The 21,843-nt window shown below is 38.1% G+C and overlaps 1 protein-coding gene across 3 annotated transcripts in view; it reads left to right on the forward strand.

Annotated features, from left to right (window-relative positions):
• SH3GL2 (SH3 domain containing GRB2 like 2, endophilin A1) overlaps positions 1-21,843 on the forward strand; it is a 236,050-nt gene that overhangs the window by 166,087 nt on the left and 48,120 nt on the right. For 2 of the 3 annotated variants that reach the window (XM_017949839.3, XM_009188717.4), the window contains exon 2: positions 16,784-16,852. In XM_017949839.3, the coding sequence (XP_017805328.1) occupies positions 16,784-16,852 (69 nt within the window). Of the gene's footprint in view, positions 1-5,941; positions 6,046-16,783; positions 16,853-21,843 lie in introns of those variants that run through there. The other variant, XM_009188720.3, reaches the window with a different exon arrangement.

Raw genomic sequence — 21,843 nt, forward strand, 5'->3', positions numbered from 1 at the left:
TAATGGCCAGTGATGATGAGCTTTTTTTCATATGTTTGTTGGCTGCGTAAATGTTGTCTTTTGAAAAGTGTCTGTTTAAATCCTTTGCCCACTTTTTGATGAGATTGTTTGATTTTTCTTGTAAATTTGTTTAAATTCCTTGTAGATCCTGGATATTAGCCCTTTGTCAGATGGGTAGATTGCAAAGATTTTCCCCCATTCTGTAGGTTGCCTGTTCACTCTGATGATAGTTTCTTTTGCTGTGCAGAAGCTCTTTAGTTTAATTACATCCCATTTGTCAGTTTTGGCTTTTGTTGCCATTGCTTTTGGTGTTTTAGTCATGAAGTATTTGCCCATGCCTATGTCCTGAGTGGTATTGCCTAAGTTTTCTTCTAGGGTTTTTATGGTTTTAGGTCTGACGTTTAAATCTTTAATCCATCTTGAGTTAAGTTTTGTATAAGGTGTAAGGAAGGGGTCCAGTTTCAGTTTTCTGCACATGGCTAGCCAGTTTTCCCAACATCATTGATTAAATAGGGAATCCTTTCTCCATTGCTTATTTTTGTCAGGTTTGTCAAAGATCAGATGGTTGTAGATGTGTGGTGTTATTTCTGGGGTCTGTGTTCTGTTCATTGGTCTATATATCTGTTTTGGTATGAGTACCATGCTGTTTTGGTTACTGTAGTCTTGTAGTATAGTTTGAAGTCAAGTAGTGTGATGCCTCCAGCTTTGTTGTTTTTGCTTAGGATTGTCTTGGCTATACGGGCTCTTTTTTGGTTCCGTGTGAAATTTGAAGTAGTTTTTTCTAATTCTGTGAAGAAAGTCAGTGGTAGTTTGATTTGTAATGGCACTGAATCTATAAATTACTTTGGGCAGCATGGCCATTTTTACGATGTTGATTCTTCCTATCCGTGAGCATGAAATGTTTTTCCATTTGTTTGTGTCCTCTCTTATTTCCTTGAGCAGTGACTTGTAGTTCTCCTTGAAGAGGTCCTTCACATCCCTTGTGAGTTGTATTCCTAGGTTTTTTATTCTCTTTGTAGCAATTGTGAATGGGAGTTTACTCATGATTGGGCTCTCTGTCTATTATTAGTGTATGGGAATGTTTTTGATTTTTTGCACATTGATTTTGTTTTAATCCTAAGACTGCTGAAGTTGCTTATCAGCTTAAGGAGTTTTTGGGCTGAGATGATGGGGTTTTGTAAATATCCAATCATGTCATCTACAGACAGAGACAGTTTGACTTCCTCTCTTCCTGTTGGAATATGCTTTATTTCTTTCTCTTGCCTGATTGTCCTGGCCAGCACTTCCAATATTGTGTTGAATAGGAGTGGTGAAAGAGGGCATCCTTATCTTGTGCTGGTTTTCAAAGTGAATGGTTCCAGCTTTTTGCTCATTCGATATGATATTGGCTGTGGGTTTGTCATAAATAGCTCTTACTATTTTGAGATACATTCAGTCAATACCTGGTTTATTAAGTGTTTTAGCATGAAGGGGTGTTGAATTTAATCAAAGGCCTTTTCTGCATCTGTTGAAGATACTCTCCTGAATTTTAAATGACAGGTCAAACATACTCTAAGTTGCTCTAAATATGATGTGAATGGATGGTAATTCAACAAAGTGGCAAAATTTTCAGGAAACTATAATTCATTGGGAAAATTTCTCCTAGACTTCAGAAAATTAAATCTCACTGAAGATTTTAATATGCTATGTAAGGAGAGGAACCAAAACAAAAGGACAGAAACAATTTTTTAAGTAAGTGCACACTTAAGCTTACTTAGAGAACAGGATGTTTTTATTAGCAGATTTGGGACTTGAGGCATGCAAAACTTTCGGAGAGAGCCATATGTTCTTGTGCATGCCAGCCTTGTGACAGTCACGACTCTGGTTCTGCAGATGAAAGCAAAACGTTGTATAGCCCTTATGGTAGAAATGATACCTTTTCCTAAAGCAGTGTCCTTTGGTTATGCCAAGCTGTTATTTGGCTGAGTGGCTTTGCACTAAGTATATCTAGAGTGATGTTTTAAAATTATAAATCTTATGTTTCTCCCTGCTATGGACTGAATGTTTGTGTTCCCCCAAATATATGTTGAAGCCCTAATGCCTAATGTGATGGTATTTGGAGATGGGGCCCTTGGGAGGTATTTAAGGTTATATGAATTCATGAGGGTAGGACACTGCTGATGGAATTCATGCCCTTATAAGACGAGGAAGAGGGAAGGAGGCAGGGGGAGGCGGGGGAGAGAGAAAGAGAGAGACAGACAGAGACAGAGACACAGAGAGAGAGAGAGAAAGAGAGAGCATCTTTCTCTCTCCACACAACCACAGAGGAAGGTTTATGTGAGGACACAGTGAGAAGGCGAAGGCAGCCACATGCAAGCCAGGAATTGAGCCTTCACCAAAAACCAACCACGTTGGCACCCTTATTTTAGGCTTCTAGTTCTAGAATCACAAGAAAGTAAATTGCTGTTGTTTAAGCTACCTGGTCTCTGGTATTTTGTTATGACAGCCCAAGCTGACTTAATAGACTCCCTCATTGCTGTTAGGATGGAAGCCTTTGTTTCGTTCAAAGGGGCTTGCAGGTTCTGGCTTTTGCCAGTGTCTTCAGCTTCATCTCAAGTGCTCTCTCCCTTCCTCTCTGATTTTCATCGGTGCTGGTCTCTTGGAGGAGCCATGCTTTCCCTATTTACCCCTGGGCCTTTGCACATCCTCCTCACAGTATCCTCAGTGCCTGACATACAAAAGACATTCAGTGACTATTTTTAAATGAACAAGTGGCAGAAATTACAAGGTAGTCAGGTTCTGACCTGTGATGGCGGAGGAGGAGATACTGTGGAAGGGAAACAAGCATATAAAAAAGGCAACACATTTGACTGTCATGTTATGTCTGATCATGACTGTTTTAAATGACATGAGCGTTGAGTAGGCCAACTCACTTTCACTCTTTTTTCGGACTTCATCATATTCTCAACAACAATCATACCAGCACCTTAATATTACCCTTTAAAACATAACCTGTTAAGGTAGTGCTGTTGGGAGATTGTGACTGGAGTTGTTGTTAGTTACTTTTTTTTCCTGGAACTGACTTTTGCCCTCAAGGTTTGCCACTGCAAGAGGTATATTTGGTGGGAAAGAGGAAAAGACAAATACAATGATGGTTCAGGGGAGTGATATCAAAGAGAATTAATTAGAAATTGGAAGTTAAAGGAAGAATAAGCAGAACAAATTAGTATAGAGGTTGGTATACTGTTCCACTGCCTCCTTGTCTGCTGATATATTCTGGAGCATGTATCAGGCCTGCACTAGGCACTGGGAAAGAGGGATGAACAAGATCAAAATCACTGCCTTGCAGGAACTCAAAAAATTTGTAGAGGCATTCATATAAACAACGATACTTTAAAATACTATCTAACAATACTATCTAAAAGGGGCCATGGGAGCACAAAGGGGTTTGGAAGTCTTCATGGGGAAGAGTATAATTGGCCTAGTAATAATGTGATTCAATAGGCCTATAGGCAAAGGAAGGAGATTATGGATTTATTATTGAAGGACAGTAAAGCCTAATTGATTTTAATCAATTCTTGTTCATTTCCAAGAAAGTGTTTACCAACAGCTTTTAACAATATAAACAGATATAAGAAGCAAATTTTTAAAAATTTAAAAGATTTTTGCACACTGAAGTTGCATATTGATTATAGCCAACCCAAATAGATCCTTTCCTGGGAACAGAATTTTGATTGGGTTTGGAATCAGGGGACCTGGTTTTCAGTCCTCTCTCTGTAACACCTGGCTGTCTGAACATAGCACACCTGGTCACTTCACTCCCCACGTCCTCAGCAGTTCTTACTGCTGCTGCCTTCCCCACTCTTCAGCACAAGTATGTACCCGTGGGATGATATCTTCCCATCAAATCATAAGTTTACTTCTGCAGTGATTCTTTTTTGATGGGTGGTCAGACCTCCTCTTTCCTACAACCTTCACCCCACATCAAAAGTGTAATCCTTCGTTTTGCCAAAACAAAACAAAACTAGACTGCATAGGCTAGTGAATGTGTTTATTTCCCTCTCACATTCCCTTAACCTCTGCTTGCCAGCTCAGTGAACCAGTGTACTAAAGAACTCTTGTAACCTGAGTTGATTTGATAAGAAAACTTAATATAGGTCCCTTCTAGAAAGTGCACTCTCAGTAGAGAATTGCATTTTGAAATGTAAATCTCAAGTTCATCACTCCATAACAGGTGTCCACAGGCACATTATTTTGCTTTTCAAGATCATCTGGAATGACGCCCTTTAGACTAATTGCCCTCAACCTTTTAATTTACCTGGATTTTTGGAAAGTATCTGTGCTTCCTCCTTCAGCCACATGTTTGTCTGAGGCAGAAGCATTTTGGAAGTTTATAGTTACCATATCCGTGAGTTTTCATATGATGTCACCTTGTTCTTAGGTAACAGGACATATATTGGTGCTCATAGATTGACGCTAATCTCTTGCATTGGTGAAGTACTTTACAGTTGACAAAGCACTTACTCAATTATATTGTACAGTCTTCACATAACTTCATGTATAACTGCCCTGTGATGTAGCTTTTATTTATCCACATATTAGAAAAGTTAAGAGGTAAGACAGTTTGCCCACAGTTATCAACCTAGTAAGTAGCACACAATGTCCATCAACAGTTGAATGAATAAACAAAGTGTGGATTATCTATACCATGAAATATTATTCAGCCATAAAAGGAATGAAGCAGTGATGTATGTCACAACATGAGGAACCTTCAAAACATTATGTTATGTGAAACAAGCCAGAGACAAAACACCACATAATTATATTATTTCATTTATATAAAACATAGTAGGTAAACCATAGTAGGTAAATCCATAGAGACAGAAGTATATGTGTGGTTACCAAGGGTGGGGTGGAGTTGGGGGAAGGAGCCTGGGCAGTGAATGCTGTAAAAAAATTCTTTTTGATATGATGAAAGCGGTCTAATATTAAAGTATGGTGTTGATTACATAACTCTGTAAATACACTAAAAATCACTGGATTGTATACTTTAAGTGGATGAACCTTTTATGGGATATAAATTATATCTTTACAAAGTAATGCATTTTATCTTCTTTCCCCTACATTCCAGAGCTAAAGGACAAGTAACTTCAAAAGTGCTGCCTTCGGGCTCCCTTCCTGGTACATATTCTGCTTCACTTTTGCCACATCATGAGAAGGGGTAGCCAGTCTCTTAAAAGTCTTTTTTTTCTAAATATTCCTCTATCTCTTCCTCTCAGATCTCACTTGACCAACTAAAAGGACAGCCTCCTAGAATCCTGATATTCGCTACCTACCACTCACTGGCAGATGTTGACATTAGCACATTACTAAGCCTAAGCAGAGTTAAAAGGAGACTGTTTCCTGTGTCCTTTCTGTATTTTGATTTTTGACATATTTTCGTCAGAGCTCTGCAAGCAGTCAACTCATTCAAGAGCAAGTCTTCCACATGGCTTGAAAAGCACTAGGCAGAAACTTGAAAGAAAAGGAAGCCATTAGTGCCGGGTTGGAATCCTGCAATAGTACTTAGCGCCTGTCTTCAGTTTAGTGTATGAGTATAAGCATGCTAAATCTATAGAAAATCCAGAAATGTCCATTATTTATAAAATGCTCCCTATATATTTGTGTGTGTGCATGTATGAGATTTGTATTTATGTAAGAGTATGACATATAACCACAGTTGACCCTTGAACAATACTGATTTGGACTATGGGGTCCGCTTATGCATGGATTTTTTTTTTCAACCAAACGTGGATGGAATATATAATATTCATGGGATGTGAGCCCTGCCTGTGCAGAGGACCAACTTTTTGTATATGTGGGTTCTACAGGGCCAGCTGAGGGAGTTGAGTATGTAAGATTTTGGTAGGCACAGGGATTCTAGGTTCCAGAACAATCCCCTGCATACAATGAGGGACAACTCTATTGGCACAGAGTTGACTGAGGCAGTAGGAAATGCAAAGATAAAGCTGGCAACTCTGTCCATACGTGGAAAGCATAATGGGAAGGAAGAGCTTAAGTTAGCAGGTAGGTGGTGTGGGATTCAGTGACATTACTCTGCATATATGTTTCATCTATTGCAGCAGCCTTTCGTGTTACATACTTATACTCTGTGGGGGCAGAGGACAAGTACAGTTCTGATACCTGAGACTGTGTGAAGAAAACAAGCCAGGAATTTGTGTAGTAGGGGAGCCTCCACAATTTCTTGTCTGATTCAGCATAAGCCTGTATTGTTTATCAGCAGGGAGTCAGCTGCAGTGCAGGCAGCAGACCTCACGGCTTGGGGTGGAAGCAAAGTGGAGCATCTGTCAGTGCATAGCCTTCTTAGGCGGTGATGAGCTGCTTAGCATTCAGGACATTCAGCCCAAGATTATAAATGAAATGTGTTTGTGTATGTATGTATGGATGGATATGTATGTCTGCCCTGTCATTAGGAGGCTTTTTACATTTTTTGATTTAGATCATAGAATTACTATAGATACTAATTTTCAAATTTCATACCTCAGACAGGAATCCTTCTTTCTGAGTTTTGTGTGGTTATATTTTTGGTCCTAATTTCTCAGTAACAGGACTTTTATTTCCTCCATAGAGAAGTCAGTGATTTTTCTGTCTGGGGTCTCTTCTTGCATGCCCCCTGGTAGCCCATCCACTTTTATGACTACCTCTGCAGTCTCTTTATATCTCTTTCTTATTGTTAGCTATGATTTATTATTGCATCTATGAGCGTGGTGCCAGTAGCCTCCTTTGGCTTAGGAAGGAAGAACATGTATCTCAGGATAGAGCTTCACTGCCACATTTGGTGACATAAAATGCTATATGGAGAACTGACTATACTGAGGTGTGAAATACATGTAGGAAGTCTCTCAGATATATTCAAATATCCATCAGCTTGCAGTCTGTCCCTGATGTTGGCTTTCTGCAAAGCTGAAATGCCTACCTTGAATGGATGGGAAAAAACTGTCCAAGTCTTAGAGCCCTGCAACCATCAATTACTGTACTTTTCATGAGCATTTCCTGTGGTTCCAAATGATATTTCTGTAGGCAGAAAGTGAGATGGAAGAGGGCAATATTGTACACAAAAACATGAGGATGTGAACAGAGCAGCATTGTTCACCATAGCAAAGACTTGGAACCAACCCAAATGCCCATCAATGATAGATCGGATAAAGAAAATGTGGCACGTATATACCATGGAATACTATGCAGCCATACAAAAGGATGAGTTCATGTCCTTTGCAGGGACATGGGTGAAGCTGGAAACCATCAATCTCACCAAACTCACACAGGAACAGAAAACAAAACACCACATGTTCTCACTCGTAAGTGGGAGTTGAACTTTGAGAACACACGGACACAGAGAGGGGAATATCACACACCAGGGTCTGTCGAGGGATTGGGGGATAGGGGAGGGATAGCATTAGGAGAAATACGTAATGTAGATGACGGGTTGATGGGTGCAACAAACCACCATGGCACATGTATACCTATGTAACAAACCTACATGTTCTGCACATATATCGCAGAACTTAAAGTATAATTTAAAACAATTTTAAAAAGTAAATGAACAAATAAAATTTATCTGAGAAAAATAATATGGGGATGTAGTTCCTATTATCTGATTCCTAGTGTCTTTTGGATCATGCTTATTTTGTCTCTAAGCCCATTGTATTAACCTACATCACATATATGCAGTTTGCACTGCTGGAAGCTATCAGACTGTTATTCTAATGACTCTGAAAAGATTGTTTCAGCCGCACCCTACTGCTACCTCCTTGCCCATCCTCTGGGCTTGCTTATACTCATTAGGGAAACTTCTTTGAATGTTGTGACCTTGTTCTTTCCTGATTTTCCCTTTACTTTCTGTTTTTTGGTTTTGGTCGGTTTCTTTGGTTCTTTCCCTGCTTCATCTTTAATTGTTGTTGATGCTCAGGGTTCCTTCCTTGACTCACAACTGTACTCTGGATGCATGTTCTCCCTGAGCAGTCACCTCTGAGCTCTGACAACACTGAAATATATGCACTCTCCTGTGCATATGCTACATTTGTTGCTTGTTTGCTTTTTGTCATATAGAAACTTCTATGTAATAAAGCTTCTTCCCGATCCCATGTCTGTTCATCTGGCTTACTAATTCCTTTCAGAATCAGCCCAGCCTACAGGAAGCTTTCCCCAGCCTACTCTTCTCTCTCAGCTATGTTCTAATTGTCCATGATGAACTCTGTACTTTTGTTAATGTATGTACACCATTGTATTGAAATGATTTGTTTATATATACAGTCACCTAAACAAAACTGCAGGTTCCCAGACAGCATGTGCCTATTTTATTTGCATTTAAAACCTTCAGTGCTTGCAAAGTTCCAGGTATATAGTAGGCATTCAATTTGAGTGCTGCTATATTCATTCCATTTGGTGGGTTTAATCTTAAGATGTTTTTGTGTCTTTTTTTCTAAAGAATGGAACTTGTACCAAAATAACCCTAATCTGAAAAAAAAAAAATGTGTCATAGCATTTTCTTTTTAAGCACCTTGCATAGTACTTTCTCTTTTCCTCCCTTTCCTAATATATGGTCTGCCTGTGTTATGCTATAAATAGTACTGTAGCAGGTAGAAATTGTAGCAGTTAGGGTTCTCCAGAGAAACAAAACAGTGATACATGGATATACATACACACATACATATGCATGCATATATATATATATGTATACGTGTGTGTGTGTATATATAGAGAGAGAGAGAAAGAAAGAGAGAGAGAATTTTATTTCAAGGAATTTCCTCATGCGGTTATGTTTGACAAGTCAGAAATCTGCAGGTCAGGTCAGCAGGCTCAGAAACTCTTGGTCAGAAGCTGATGCTTCAGTCTTGAGGCAGAATTCCTTCTTCCTCAAAGTCAGCTCAGCTTTGTCCTTAGGGCTTTTCCATTGATTGGATGAGGCTCACCCACATTATGAAGGATAATCTTCTTTACTTGAAGTCAACAGATTGTAGATGTTAACCATTTCCACAAAACAGCTTCACAGCTATTGCTTTAGTTTGGTTGAACAACTGGATACTGTAGACTTGTGAAGTTGATGCATGCAACTCACCATCACAGAAATAAGCATGAAATTTATACTTGTAATGTATCTTAGAACTCTCTTGATTACCCAGGTCCACCCTGTTCTGGCCCCATTTTGTGGATGAGGAAATAGGCCCAGGGTAGTTTGTAGTTTCAATTCACAAAATTGGTTAGTAGAAAGGGGCTAGCCAGAAACTTTCTCTTAACAAATGAGAAATCCTGATTGACTTGCTTTGGACTTATCAACTGAGTCATCAAGCATTAGGTTCTAGACCACTTAGTAACCAGCTCAGAAATCCCAAAGTAATTACTAGCACTTTTTTTTTTCCTCTTTATGAGTTGCTTTTTTTTTTTTTTCCTCAAGGGGATTTATGACTAGCTTTAAATAGAATTCAAAAAACTACTACATGGCATAAATCAGACCCCAAGTCTTAGAGTCTGTTATTAGCAGACACTGTCTTTTTATATTTTGTGTAACTTCAATGGGTTATTGCAGTGGACTATGAAAATGTATAAAATTTTTTCCTATTGCGAGGGATGGGAAACTATGGAAATATTATCCCTGCTTGCTGAACTGCCCTCTTAAATTGCCCCTTATCCGATGATGAACTAAATTATTTGGGGGAGTTGAAAAATAGAGAAATACCAGTTATTTTTTATTCAGCACATTGTATATACTCAAAAAATTTTCTGTAATACAAAAACAGGAAACCTTGCAAATGAAACTATGGGTAGTTATAAACCATCTTTCCAGGAAGGAGCTGAAAGCTCTGTATGATCCCTCTATCATAAATTTTTCCAACTCCTTTTGAAGGATGTAAATAATTTGCCCCGTAGTCTATGGGAATTTTTCTTCTTGGGGAAATGGGGCTGAAAAAGTTATTACTTTTAACCCCAGTGAACCACACCAGAAACAATCACAGCATCATACAAATCAATTTCTGCATTTTCCATAAAGTGTTTGGCAAGGAACAAAATAGGCTGGAAGCTGGGAAAAAGGCCAAGTACTTAACGCACTCAAACTCATTTTAAAGTTTTTAGCTGTAGATATTCAAAGAAAATCAGTCTTCATCCTGTTGAATTCGTGGGAACATCACTGTTTTTTATATTATATAAAAGGAAACTTTCCAATTTTCTTAAATATACAATTTTTTGATAGTGAGAAATAAAATTATCTCCATTTAGATAGACAGAATGCCTTTACCCATTTTCTAAGAAAATGCTAAATTTCTGGATAGGAAAATAAATATGTATTTTTTGAAATCCATTTTCAAAACATCATGGCATTTAAGCATTCCAACTTAATGACAGCTGAGAAAGACTAGTGTGAGACATACATTGCGTAAAGTGAATCCACCCTGTCTATTATACATGGGGATACCACCGTCTGGAAAAACAGTATCTATGTGTATTTAGCCAAATACCAAAAGAATACTGCTGAAATTTCACTCTTCTTTTTCCCTCTAAATATTTGATATGTCATCAAGTATTGTATTGTGTTTTTAAATGTTTTAGTACTTTACTAAATAACAAAGAATAACAAAGAGCTTTTGCACAGAGTCAGAGGATGGTCTTTTATTTATTATCAGAGGTGATGCCTTTCTGTAAATATTGAGAATACAGTAGTGTCCTACAGGGCTAGTTATTATGTCTTTCTAAAGAGCTTGTGCATTAAGTAATGTTGTTTTTTAATAATACACTTAAATTACGTTTAGATTTTTTTGCTAAATGTGTGTAATAGTTTAAAATTCCATCTTTCGTTTAAGACTGCTTATTAAGGAATAATAATCCCTTATTTAAATTATGCTCTTTGATAGTTGACAAAGGGCTTTTACACATATTTTCTCATCTAATTCTAAAAACAGAGTCAGTGTTAGATGATGTTGGTTTTCATTGCTCAGGTGAAGAAATTGAGGCAGCAAGAGGTTAGGTGTTTTCTTTTTCACACAACTATTAGGTGACATTTCCAAGACTGGAATTCATGTCTCTTGACTCTAAATCCAATTTTTAAAAAGCTTGCCTAAAGTGACTCTCATTTACTGAATTGTCATTGGTATTTCTTTGTACATATAAATAAATAATTTTATGGATTGCCCCATAATGCAGATTAGGCAGGATACTTTATGAATTCTGATTTCTACTCTTCAAACTTATGCATACTTAATTTATAGAATGTTAATTAAAGTAATTCTCTTTTAATATGAGTAAACAAATGGTGCTATACTTAAAATTATGGTGATTTTTCAAAAAGTATTTTGGAAAAGTATTATATTTATTTTCCATCAAATGTATGTGCGTATACACACAAAAACACACTTGCCAACATTTGTGTATGTTTATATATACAAATATGTGCATATGCATATAAACTAAAATACATGTATTTAGATGGCACCAGGATTAATGAAAAGAATTAAGTCATTAATGCTAGTTGCAGTTGTAATGAAAGTCACATAGTGGATGAATGCAGAATAGTTACAACGAAGATAGAATTTTCTTTAGCCTTGGCTGTAAGTAAAATGTCATACATCATAGTTTGTTGAATTTTCTTGCTCTTTCCCTGTTGTTGATAGAGTAAAAGATATACTTTAGACTGGAGATTAAACTCTTAAGAAATACAGACCAATGCTAACTCATAGTTAAGGGTCCTTATTTAATTTACGTGCAATTTTTAGTTTTAGAATAATTCATTGAGATAAATATTTTCTGCTCTGCTCTTCAAGCACTATGTTAATTACTGAAGACTCAGACATTTTCAAATAAAAGAACCTATGATAGATGATCTCTTCCGTTAGCAGCTTACAGTTCATATGAGCAAATACGCTCAGCAGTTTTACTCATGGAGTAGTTCATTCCAGGTAATCCAACAGATGATGTCTCATTAAGAGTGCAGAGGAAGTGCGATAACTTCCAGTTCGGATGGGGAGTCACAGATGATGGAGAAGATGTCATCTGGGTGGGCGTTTTTGGCAACTGGTAGAATTTGAAGATTAGAAAAGGGAAATATTTTCAGGTACAAAGCAGAGGGAACAAACAGCGCATTTGGTGGATGGTAAGGAAACCTGGCTTTGCATGATGAATAGTGGCTGAACAACATCAGGGAAATTCAGAGGTAAATAAACTGGCAATGTGGGAGGCATGAATAAATTTGGTCTTAAGTCTATTGAATTTCACTGATGATGCGATTTTCAAGGAGACCTTTATAAATGGCAGTTTGTAGGCACAGTAGTTGGCTCTTAAGCATTTAGTAAATGAAACACAATGCTGGGAAGAATCAGAGCCACCCCTAGAGGATGGAATGTCTTCTGCATAGAGGTGACAGCTAACTGGGGGAGGATGAGTCATTATTGGAAAGCAGGACAGCATCCTTTGGGCTGAAAACAGTAGTCATTTATTTAAGCTGTCTCTGGCTGGTGGTTGTCTTTGACATTTTTCTTATTTGGTATAGGAAAAAATGTAGCACAAGATGTCCAATACTGCAGGCTTAAAATTAAGACTTTTAATTTAAAGTGTGAGTTGATTGTATTATTTATTTTCTTTTTTGAAAATTGAGCTATTTGAAATACCATCCCAGAATGAGGTGGGCAGTCTTATTTGCCTTGGTTTATGCTGCCTCTAAGTCATCTTTACATTAGTATTTGCAATCTTTACTGAATACCTCTTGTGAGGAAGACAATAAAGAATAAGAGGAAAATGAGATTTTTAGTTTGTTGGGAATACAGAGTGTATGGGAAGTGTAATAGATTAGAAGCATAAAGTCTCAATGTTGTACTAAATGGGCACCTTTAAAGGTTTTGAACCATCAGTGTTTTTAGGCTTTTAGGTGGTACAGGGGATTTGTTTTTAGGAGTTGTTTTTAGGGTTTTTTCGGATGATATAGGGGGACATACTGGTTCACTTGCACTGTTCTGTTTGATTCTCATATCTTTTGCTTTTAAATAGGCGAACAGTTTCTCAAATGGCAGATATGTTAAAGTGTACTAAGTGGCATCAGATAATATTCAGTACTGTAAAGTCTCAATTTTAGATATCACCTCGCTGGAAAAATAATAGCATCAAATAAGCGGTACCAGGTAAGGAGAAACAGAATTCATTATCAGTGAGCCTGTATTCCTTACCTTGATCCTTATGCATAAAATAAAAGGAAGTTTTAATAACATTATTTAAAGAAAATGAAGAAAAAATATTTGCCATACTCCTAAGGAATGAGTCAGTTGTTACATAGTCCACTATGTTTAATTCAGGGCCTTGATATATTTAGCTCCTTTGTGACTTGGAAAAATAGCCCAGAGAACAATATAGATGTTATTTTTAATATTACTTTTTCCTCCAGGAATCTAATTACATAAGAAATTTTTTATATCAACCAACCAGTCAGGCCAGTATCAGTGTCTAACTGCTAACATCATTCGCTATATTCGGTGAACTGTCTCTGTCAGCAGCTCAAATGTCAGCTTTTATAGAGAAGAGAAAAGCTGTCTCTTGTTCTCATTCTCATTTAGGCACTCCTCCCTTCTTCTTCCTTTCCCTCTCTTCCTCCCTCTCTCTTTTTTGAACACACACACACACACACACACACACACACACACACACCCAAATAATTAAAGCCAATGGATTGATGACTTGACCTCAGTGTGTTGTCAAGACTAGTTCTGAATTGTTAATGGCCAGTGGGATCCAAGTATCTCATTTGATAGAATGATCTAGCTACTGTGGTGCTACGATGTTGATGGATGCAAGAGAGGAAATTAAAATCACTCTATATTTAACAATATAGGATTGAAAATGTGAGCTTTTGATAAGGGAAATAGTTTATTCTCTAGAGTTGGTCAAAACGTGATTAACACAGGGTTACCAGGATTCTCTATTAATGAAGGCGTCTCTCAGCTATATGTTTCCTTGTGTGTCTGTTTTTTAAATGAAATTAAATATCACAGGTCACAGGTCACATGAGGGGTCGATCTATGATTCTCTTTGACAAAAAATAGAATCTTGGAATATAGTGAGACAGTCATGTAGAATGGAGACAACAATTGATTTGGGGTTTTGTAGAAAATATTTCTTTATTGTGTGGGAGTTCAACTAGATTAGAGTTTCCTAACCCAAGTTTGGTGGTAAACTATGTACTTGAAAAATATGACACAAGAGGGAACTGACATGTGAGCTAAAACTGCTGTCACTGAGCAAAATGAGAGGGAATCGGTGTGACAGTAAAAATTGGTTTGGTGATATGGATAATATTATATTAATAACCTTTACTGAAACCTGAATATGCTGGTCCACTCACTGGCGGTTGATGTTTTGTTTTTTTATTGTTGTTTGTTTGTTTGTTTGAGTCTGAGTCTGACCTGTCACCGAGGCTGGAGTGCAGTGGCACAATCATGGCTCACTGTGGCCTCAACCTCCTGAGCCCAAGCAATTCTTTCACCTCAGCCTCCAGAGTATCTGGGACCACAGGTGCACACTACCATGTTCAAATAATTTATTTTTATTTTTGTAGAGGCAGAGTCTTACTATGTTGCCCAGACTGGTCTTGGAAATCCTGGGCTCAAGCGATCCTCCTGCCTCAGGCTCCCAAAATGTTAGGATTACAGACTTGAGCCACTGTGCCTGGCCTCATAGGTTCTCAACTGAATTCTAACCTCCCCCCCACCCAATTTCTAGTTTGGTAAAAACCCTTACGAATGCAGACCAAGAAGCTGGCTGACAAACAAGATCACAGTTGGTACAGGCTTCAGGTTAGGTGGTATTGATGTCAGACAGATCCTAAATCTGTGAAGACTGCTGAAATAGGGGATCATCAGTCAGCATCACTCAGGGCACAAGTTAAGTGAGAGGGCTGATATCAAGAATTAAGAGTGAAGGCATGAGTACACGTACTCTAGCCTTCTGAGTCTAATGGAACTTCAGACAGAGACAGCCAGCACCACGGACAGCTCTTCAGAGCTGTTGGGTGGATTTAAAAACTCCTAGGGGTTTTTCCTGGAAAAACTGCTTCTATTTCTTCCTAGCTAAAGATGTCTACTGTAGACAAGTATCGTACTTTATGCAACCCCACTTTTCTCATCTGCAATGTAGTAATGATATATATTCTATATAGTTCTCCGGGTATACATATTAAATGATAAATTGAAAGTGAAAGTACGTGTCAGTGATACAAATTTAATAACCTTTCACTTTAAATCATTGGCCTTTATCTACCTAAGATTCTATTATGTCAAGGAAGATTGCCAGCTTCTTCTCAGAGTATGAAATAACAGTTAAATAAACTGATGGGAGAAACTGGGATACGGTAAACAGATACACATTTTATTGGAGAGAGATGGGAACTAGGATTTATTGTATACCGTTAGGTTCAAACATATGCTCTTATAATTCTTATGCCATTTAATTTTCATAACCACTCTGTGTTCCTATCAAGGAATGGAGGGGTCAGTCCATGTCATGCTCTTCCACTGTGCCATATTTCTCCTCTTCCTACTGATGGGGTGGAATGGGTGGCATCTGGTATGCAGGGCCAGAGTGATGGTAGAATTCCAACTCGTGGCTGTCCCAAGAGTGGTCTCTTCTGAGAGTTTTCCTGATGGCAGGAAGTGGAAGTGAAGAACAGACAGAGGGGGTAAGGAACACAGCTTAGACCCCCCAACAAGGAGATATCAGCGCATTCCTGGCCACGAGGTGGAGCAGGGTATCCAGGGGCCCTTTGGAGGGAGGTGAACCAGGTTGTTGCTGAGTTTACTGTGGGTTGGTCATGGTAGGAATCTTCTCAAAGACCCTTAACCTAGCTGATATTGAAGGAAATTAAAAACCATGCTTTGATATCTGTGTGCGATAACTTTATGTAATACAGTGACAGCTTAGGGAAAAGCGTCTATCTTTACAATTAGGGTATTTTATAGGGAATGAAAAAATCTTGTGCCATTAACGTTTAGTATTTCTGTCTTTGATAAAACCAGAGTATATTTTGTGTGATCCCTTGGTGTTTAATTTGAATCATTATTTCAGAACAATTTCAGAACATAATAGTGTATCTAATTTTTATGAACATGAGTTTTACGTGTGATTAATGACTCTCTTCATTTGTTATTTGACAAATATAAAATGTGTGATAAAAAATGATCAAGTAGCAAAGAAATGCCCTCAACAACTTTCCATATGTTTTGTCTTATGTACATAAGGATGTAGACAGCTTTATGAGACAGACTATACTATACAAGTACTTTTGTCTGAAGATTAGCTGGGCTGAGACTTTTTTCTTTTTATAACAGCTTGATAGATGTTTGTGATTATCGGTTCAATAGCCCATTTAGGACTAGGTTGAAGAAACAGCAATTTTCTACATAGGTAGCATTTTAGATCTATTATCAGAGGGAAATGATTATTGTATGGTGCTGTTGTCCTTTAGAACTTTCAAGAGGAAAATGTTAGGATTAGGTAGTTATATAATGATTTATTTGATGGAAGGAGCACTGAGGTTGAAATCAGAAGATACAAATTTGAATGCTTGCTTTTATACCCACCAGATGCATAGCCTTTAGTAAGTTGTTCAGACCGTCAGAGCCACAGTCTGCTGTTATAAAAATGAGACTCTCCGCGTAACTCAGGGAATGGTTGTGAGATTACATTAGATGATATTTGCGAAAGTGCTTAAAATGTCTAACACATTTTTTAAAGAAACTTTATAATAATTCTCCTTTGTGTTTATTTTCTACAGAAAGTGAGTGAGAAGGTTGGAGGAGCTGAAGGAACCAAGCTAGATGATGACTTCAAAGAGATGGAAAGGGTAAGCCTTCACAACTGCCTAATGTTCCCTTTGACATAAAAATGTCTGCCATAATTAGAGGAGAAGAGAAAACGGGAGAGGGCAACTGTTTTCCACTGGTCTCTGAGAATACATTTTGTTATTTACAACTACTTTTCATGTATATTTTAAAACATAAAATGTAAAATATTCTGTCTTCCCTTTGTACTGTCCTGAGAGCAAAACCTCAGTGAGGGTGAAAGGTCACAATGCACTTTTCCTGATGGGTTTCATCATCATTTTTAAAAAATAAGGACAGCGTTGAGCTGATGTTTGACTTAGGGTGAGATGGGTAGAAAAGAAGCTGTAGAATGACATCTGAAATGTTTTTGGGAGAGTTTAAGTCACTTTCTGGCTTTAAGGACCTTCCTTACTAGATGATTGGCCAGAGACAGCCAGGTATAGTGGAGAGAATACAGTTTTGGAGCCTGTCCGACCTTGGCTCAAACTTCCCTTTCTACCATGTGTCGCCAAAGTCCATCTATTGATCAGAGACTCTTTTTACTATTTTATTATTATTATTGTTATGATTTTTTGAGATGGAGTCTCACTTTGTTGCCCAAGCTGGAGTGCAGTGGCATGATCTTGGCTCACTGCAACCTCCACCTCCTGGATTCAAGCGATTCTCCTGCCTCAGCCCCCTGAGTGTCTGGGATTACAGGCGCACACCACCACATCTGGCTAATTATTGTATTTTTGGTAGAGATGGGGTGTTACTATGTTGGCCAGGCTGGTCTCGAACTCCTGACCTCAGGTGATCTGCCCACCTCAGCCTCCCAAAGTGCTGAGATTATAGGCATGAGCCACTGCGTCCGGCAGAGCCCCTTTTTAAGTGAATGTAAAGTGAGAATACTAATACTCATTTGGGGGATTTTAGTTAAGGATTAAAAATAATGTAGCTTCTTTTGCTGTGCAGAAGCTCTTTAGTTTAATTAGATCCCATTTGTCAATTTTAGCTTTTGCTGCCGTTGCTTTTGGTGTTTTAGACATGAAGTCTTTGCCCATGCCTATGTCCTGAATGGTACTACCTAGGTTTTCCTCTAGGATTTTTATGGTATTAGGTCTAACATTTAAGTCTCTAATCCATCTTGAATTAATTTTCGTATAAAGAGTAAGGAAAGGATCCAGTTTCAGCTTTCTACTTATGGCTAGCCAATTTTCCCAGCACCATTTATTAAATAGGGAATCCTTTCCCCATTTCTTGTTTTTCTCAGGTTTGTCAAAGATCAGATGGCTGTAGATGTGTGGTATTATTTCTGAGGACTCTGTTCTGTTCCATTGGTCTATATCTCTGTTTTGGTACCAGTACCATGCTGTTTTGGTTACTGTAGCCTTGTAGTATAGTTTGAAGTCAGGTAGCGTGATGCCTCCAGCTTTGTTCTTTTGACTTAGGATTGTCTTGGAGATGCGGGCTCTTTTTTGGTTCCATATGAACTTTAAAGCAGTTTTTTCCAATTCTGTGAAGAAACTCATTGGTAGCTTGATGGGGATGGCATTGAATCTATAAATTACCTTGGGCAGTATGGCCATTTTCACGATATTGATTCTTCCTATCCATGAGCATGGTATGTTCTTCCATTTGTTTGTGTCCTCTTTTATTTCACTGAGCAGTGGTTTGTAGTTCTCCTTGAAGAGGTCCTTTACATCCCTTGTAAGTTGGATTCCTAGGTATTTTATTCTCTTTGAAGCAATTGTGAATGGAAGTTCATTCATGATTTGGCTCTGTGTTTGTCTGTTATTGGTGTATAAACTACCATCAGAGTGAACAGGCAACTTACAGAATGGGAGAAAATTTTTGCAATCTACTCATCTGACAAAGGGCTAATATCCAGAACCTACAAAGAACTCCAACAAATTTACAAGAAAAAAACAAACAACCCCATCAAAAAGTGGGCAAAGGATATGAACAGACATTTCTCAAAAGAGGACATTCCTCAAAAGAGGACATTCATACAGCCAACAGACATATGAAAAAATGCTCATCATCACTGGCCATCAGAGAAATGCAAATCAAAACCACAATGAGATACCATCTCACACCAGTTAGAATGGCGATCATTCAAAAGTCAGGAAACAACAGGTGCTGGAGAGGATGTGGAGAAATAGGAACACTTTTACACTGTTGGTGGGATTGTAAACTAGTTCAACCATTATGGAAAACAGTATGGCGATTCCTCAAGGATCTAGAACTAGATGTACCATATGACCCAGCCATCCCATTACTGGGGATATACCCAAAGGATTATAAATTATGCTGCTATAAAGACACATGCACACGTATGTTTATTGCAGCACTATTCACAATAGCAAAGACTTGGAATCAACCCAAATGTCCATCAGTGACAGATTGGATTAAGAAAATGTGGCACATATACACCATGGAATACTATGCAGCCATAAAAAAGGATGAGTTTGCGTCCTTTGTAGGGACATGGATGCAGCTGGAAACCATCATTCTTAGCAAACTATCACAAGAACAGAAAACCAAACACCGCATGTTCTCACTCATAGGTGGGAACTGAACAACGAGATCACTTGGACTCAGGAAGGGGAACATCACACACCGGGGCCTATCATGGGGAGGGGGGAGGGGGGAGGGATTGCATTGGGAGTTATACCTGATGTAAATGACGAGTTGATGGGTGCAGCAGACTAACATGGCACAAGTATACATATGTAACAAATCTGCATGTTATGCACATGTACCCTACAACTTAAAGTATAATAATAATAAATAAATTAAAAAAAAAATAATGTAGCTTATTTAGCTTTCTGCTTAAAAGATAGGTTCTCAGCAAGTGAGGGTAGAAGTGATGAACAAAACATCTCATTTTATTTTTCTTGGGATATAAGCCATGTTTTCTCTTTTACTTTTACTTTAAGGCTCTTCAGAGCAAGTGATACTTAGGGTTATGATTAAAAGTGTATATTACATTGTGCACAGAAACATTTTAGGTCTTAAGTGGGTGGTGGGTAATGGATCTGAGAGTACCAATCCTGTACTTGAACAGAAGAGGATGTTGCAATCCTGTGGCACCTAGAAACCGCATTTAAGCATTGTTAAGAATATTGCTTGTGTACTTCATTATAACAAACCAATTTTTTAATATTCTGATTTTTATTCTACCAGAAGTTTTTTAGGGACTGGATATTTTTTTAGTCTACATCAGATCCAACAGGCTACCTCAGTTTTGCTGTTTTTACTACGTTTGTGTGAAGAGTCAAACAAAAAATTCCTAGGTATACATCAGTGTAGTATGGGAAATTTAAAAAAATCCTAGGTACTTTCTGCCTTGTCTTTTTTAGTTTTTCTCTTGAAGAGTTTATTGATGAATTCAATAAATATTTTCTTTGTGTCTTCCATGAACCAGGAGGTAGGATATAGACAAGGTTCCTGAGTGCATGAAGTTCATAGTCTAGTGGGGAGGGCAAACTTGGGGCAAGTAATGACCAGCGTGGCAAGAAGGAAAACTCATGGGGCTACAGAAGCCCAGCACAGAGGAAACTCACCCATACTGCATTGTCAAGGAGAACCTTCCTGACAGTTAAGTGAAGATAGGGAAGAGTTAGCAGAGCCTGGTAAAGGAAACAGCCTGCAAGCAGGCAAGAGGGAATAGCTGAGTTCCTCCCTCCCCCCCAAAAAAAGATAAGTTGCCAGGAGGCAGGGTTTTGTGAAATCAGATTGCATAGTATTGACCCAGCTGTTCATTCTGGCTAAGTTCTTGAGATAGACCTCACTGATGCGTACCCGCTGGTGAGGAGATTTTATACTGGAATTCTGAGTCCCAGCCTTCAGAAGTCTGGAAAACCAGACTTACGGCTGAGGTCTGCCTGCTACGTGCTCCAGGTAGACCAAAGTCTGCATTGGTTCCTATTTCTTATCTCTGGATGGTTCTAAATACCACCTGATCCTCAACCCAAACTGGTAGCCACTAATATCCATAGTTCTGGAAATAGCATTTTACCCATCAATCTTGTAAAGCATCTGACACTCCAGGAACTGACACACATCTCCAAAATGTCTTGTCTTTGACTTTTCTACTGCCCATAAAATTGGAGTTCCTCACGTTTCATTCGAGCAGCCCATGGGTTAATCAGCCTCTGTCTTCACCCAGTCTTGCTTGATCCCTCCTTGTCCTTTGATGCTCCTCCTTCCCTGCACCCCTGGAGAGCATTTATAGTATGCCACGTGGCCAATGTCATGTAATTCATGAAAGATTAGGCAGATATTTAGGAATTTGGAACTAAGTACCAGGAATCAGAATTTGACACTTCCTTTTAGCATCTGCTGGTACTAAAGGGAATAAGCTAGGCAGCTCACTGTCTAAACTGAGACAAACTAACTTTCTGTTTCTTAAATGAGACTAAAAAGAATAGGAAATTTGGATACCTGAGTAGAATCTATCACTGAGCAACTAATTAGACCTTTGGAGATTTATTTTGATGAGAAATGTATGCCAGTTTTGCAAACTAATTGAAATAAAAGAGAATCCTGCAAGGATTTTACTTTAGGCAAATACCAACAGACCTTTCTCTGAGTCTGAAAGTAAGGTATAAGGATTATTTCTCCTAATTTATAGAAATGTTTCTGAAGCTTTTATTTCAAAATACAGATATTCCAGCAACAAAGTAAACTTCTGATTGACTGAAGAACATACTCATGGCTCTTTACTTGGGTTTTTACCTGAGTAAATTGAGAGATTTAGGTTTCAGTGCAGTGTGGAAATTGTTTTGCTCTGTTTAATTCTTTTTATCTTTTGTTTCATCTGTGTCTCTATTGCAAATTTTGTACTCTCGACCCATGCTAAATTTACATGGATAGTGTAAGATTTATGTGGTAATTGAAAAGCACTTGCTTTGGATTTAGACTCTCAAATCTTTTCTCTCCTGTTAATTTATTATTCACACAAATGTTTTAGCTCAGTGTTCCCAAGCAGACAGAAGAATTGCCTTTCCATAGTTGGTTTTCTGCT

The sequence above is a fragment of the Papio anubis genome, chromosome 13 (assembly GCF_008728515.1).
Source record: "Papio anubis isolate 15944 chromosome 13, Panubis1.0, whole genome shotgun sequence".
Taxonomy (NCBI): Eukaryota; Metazoa; Chordata; class Mammalia; order Primates; family Cercopithecidae; genus Papio; species Papio anubis.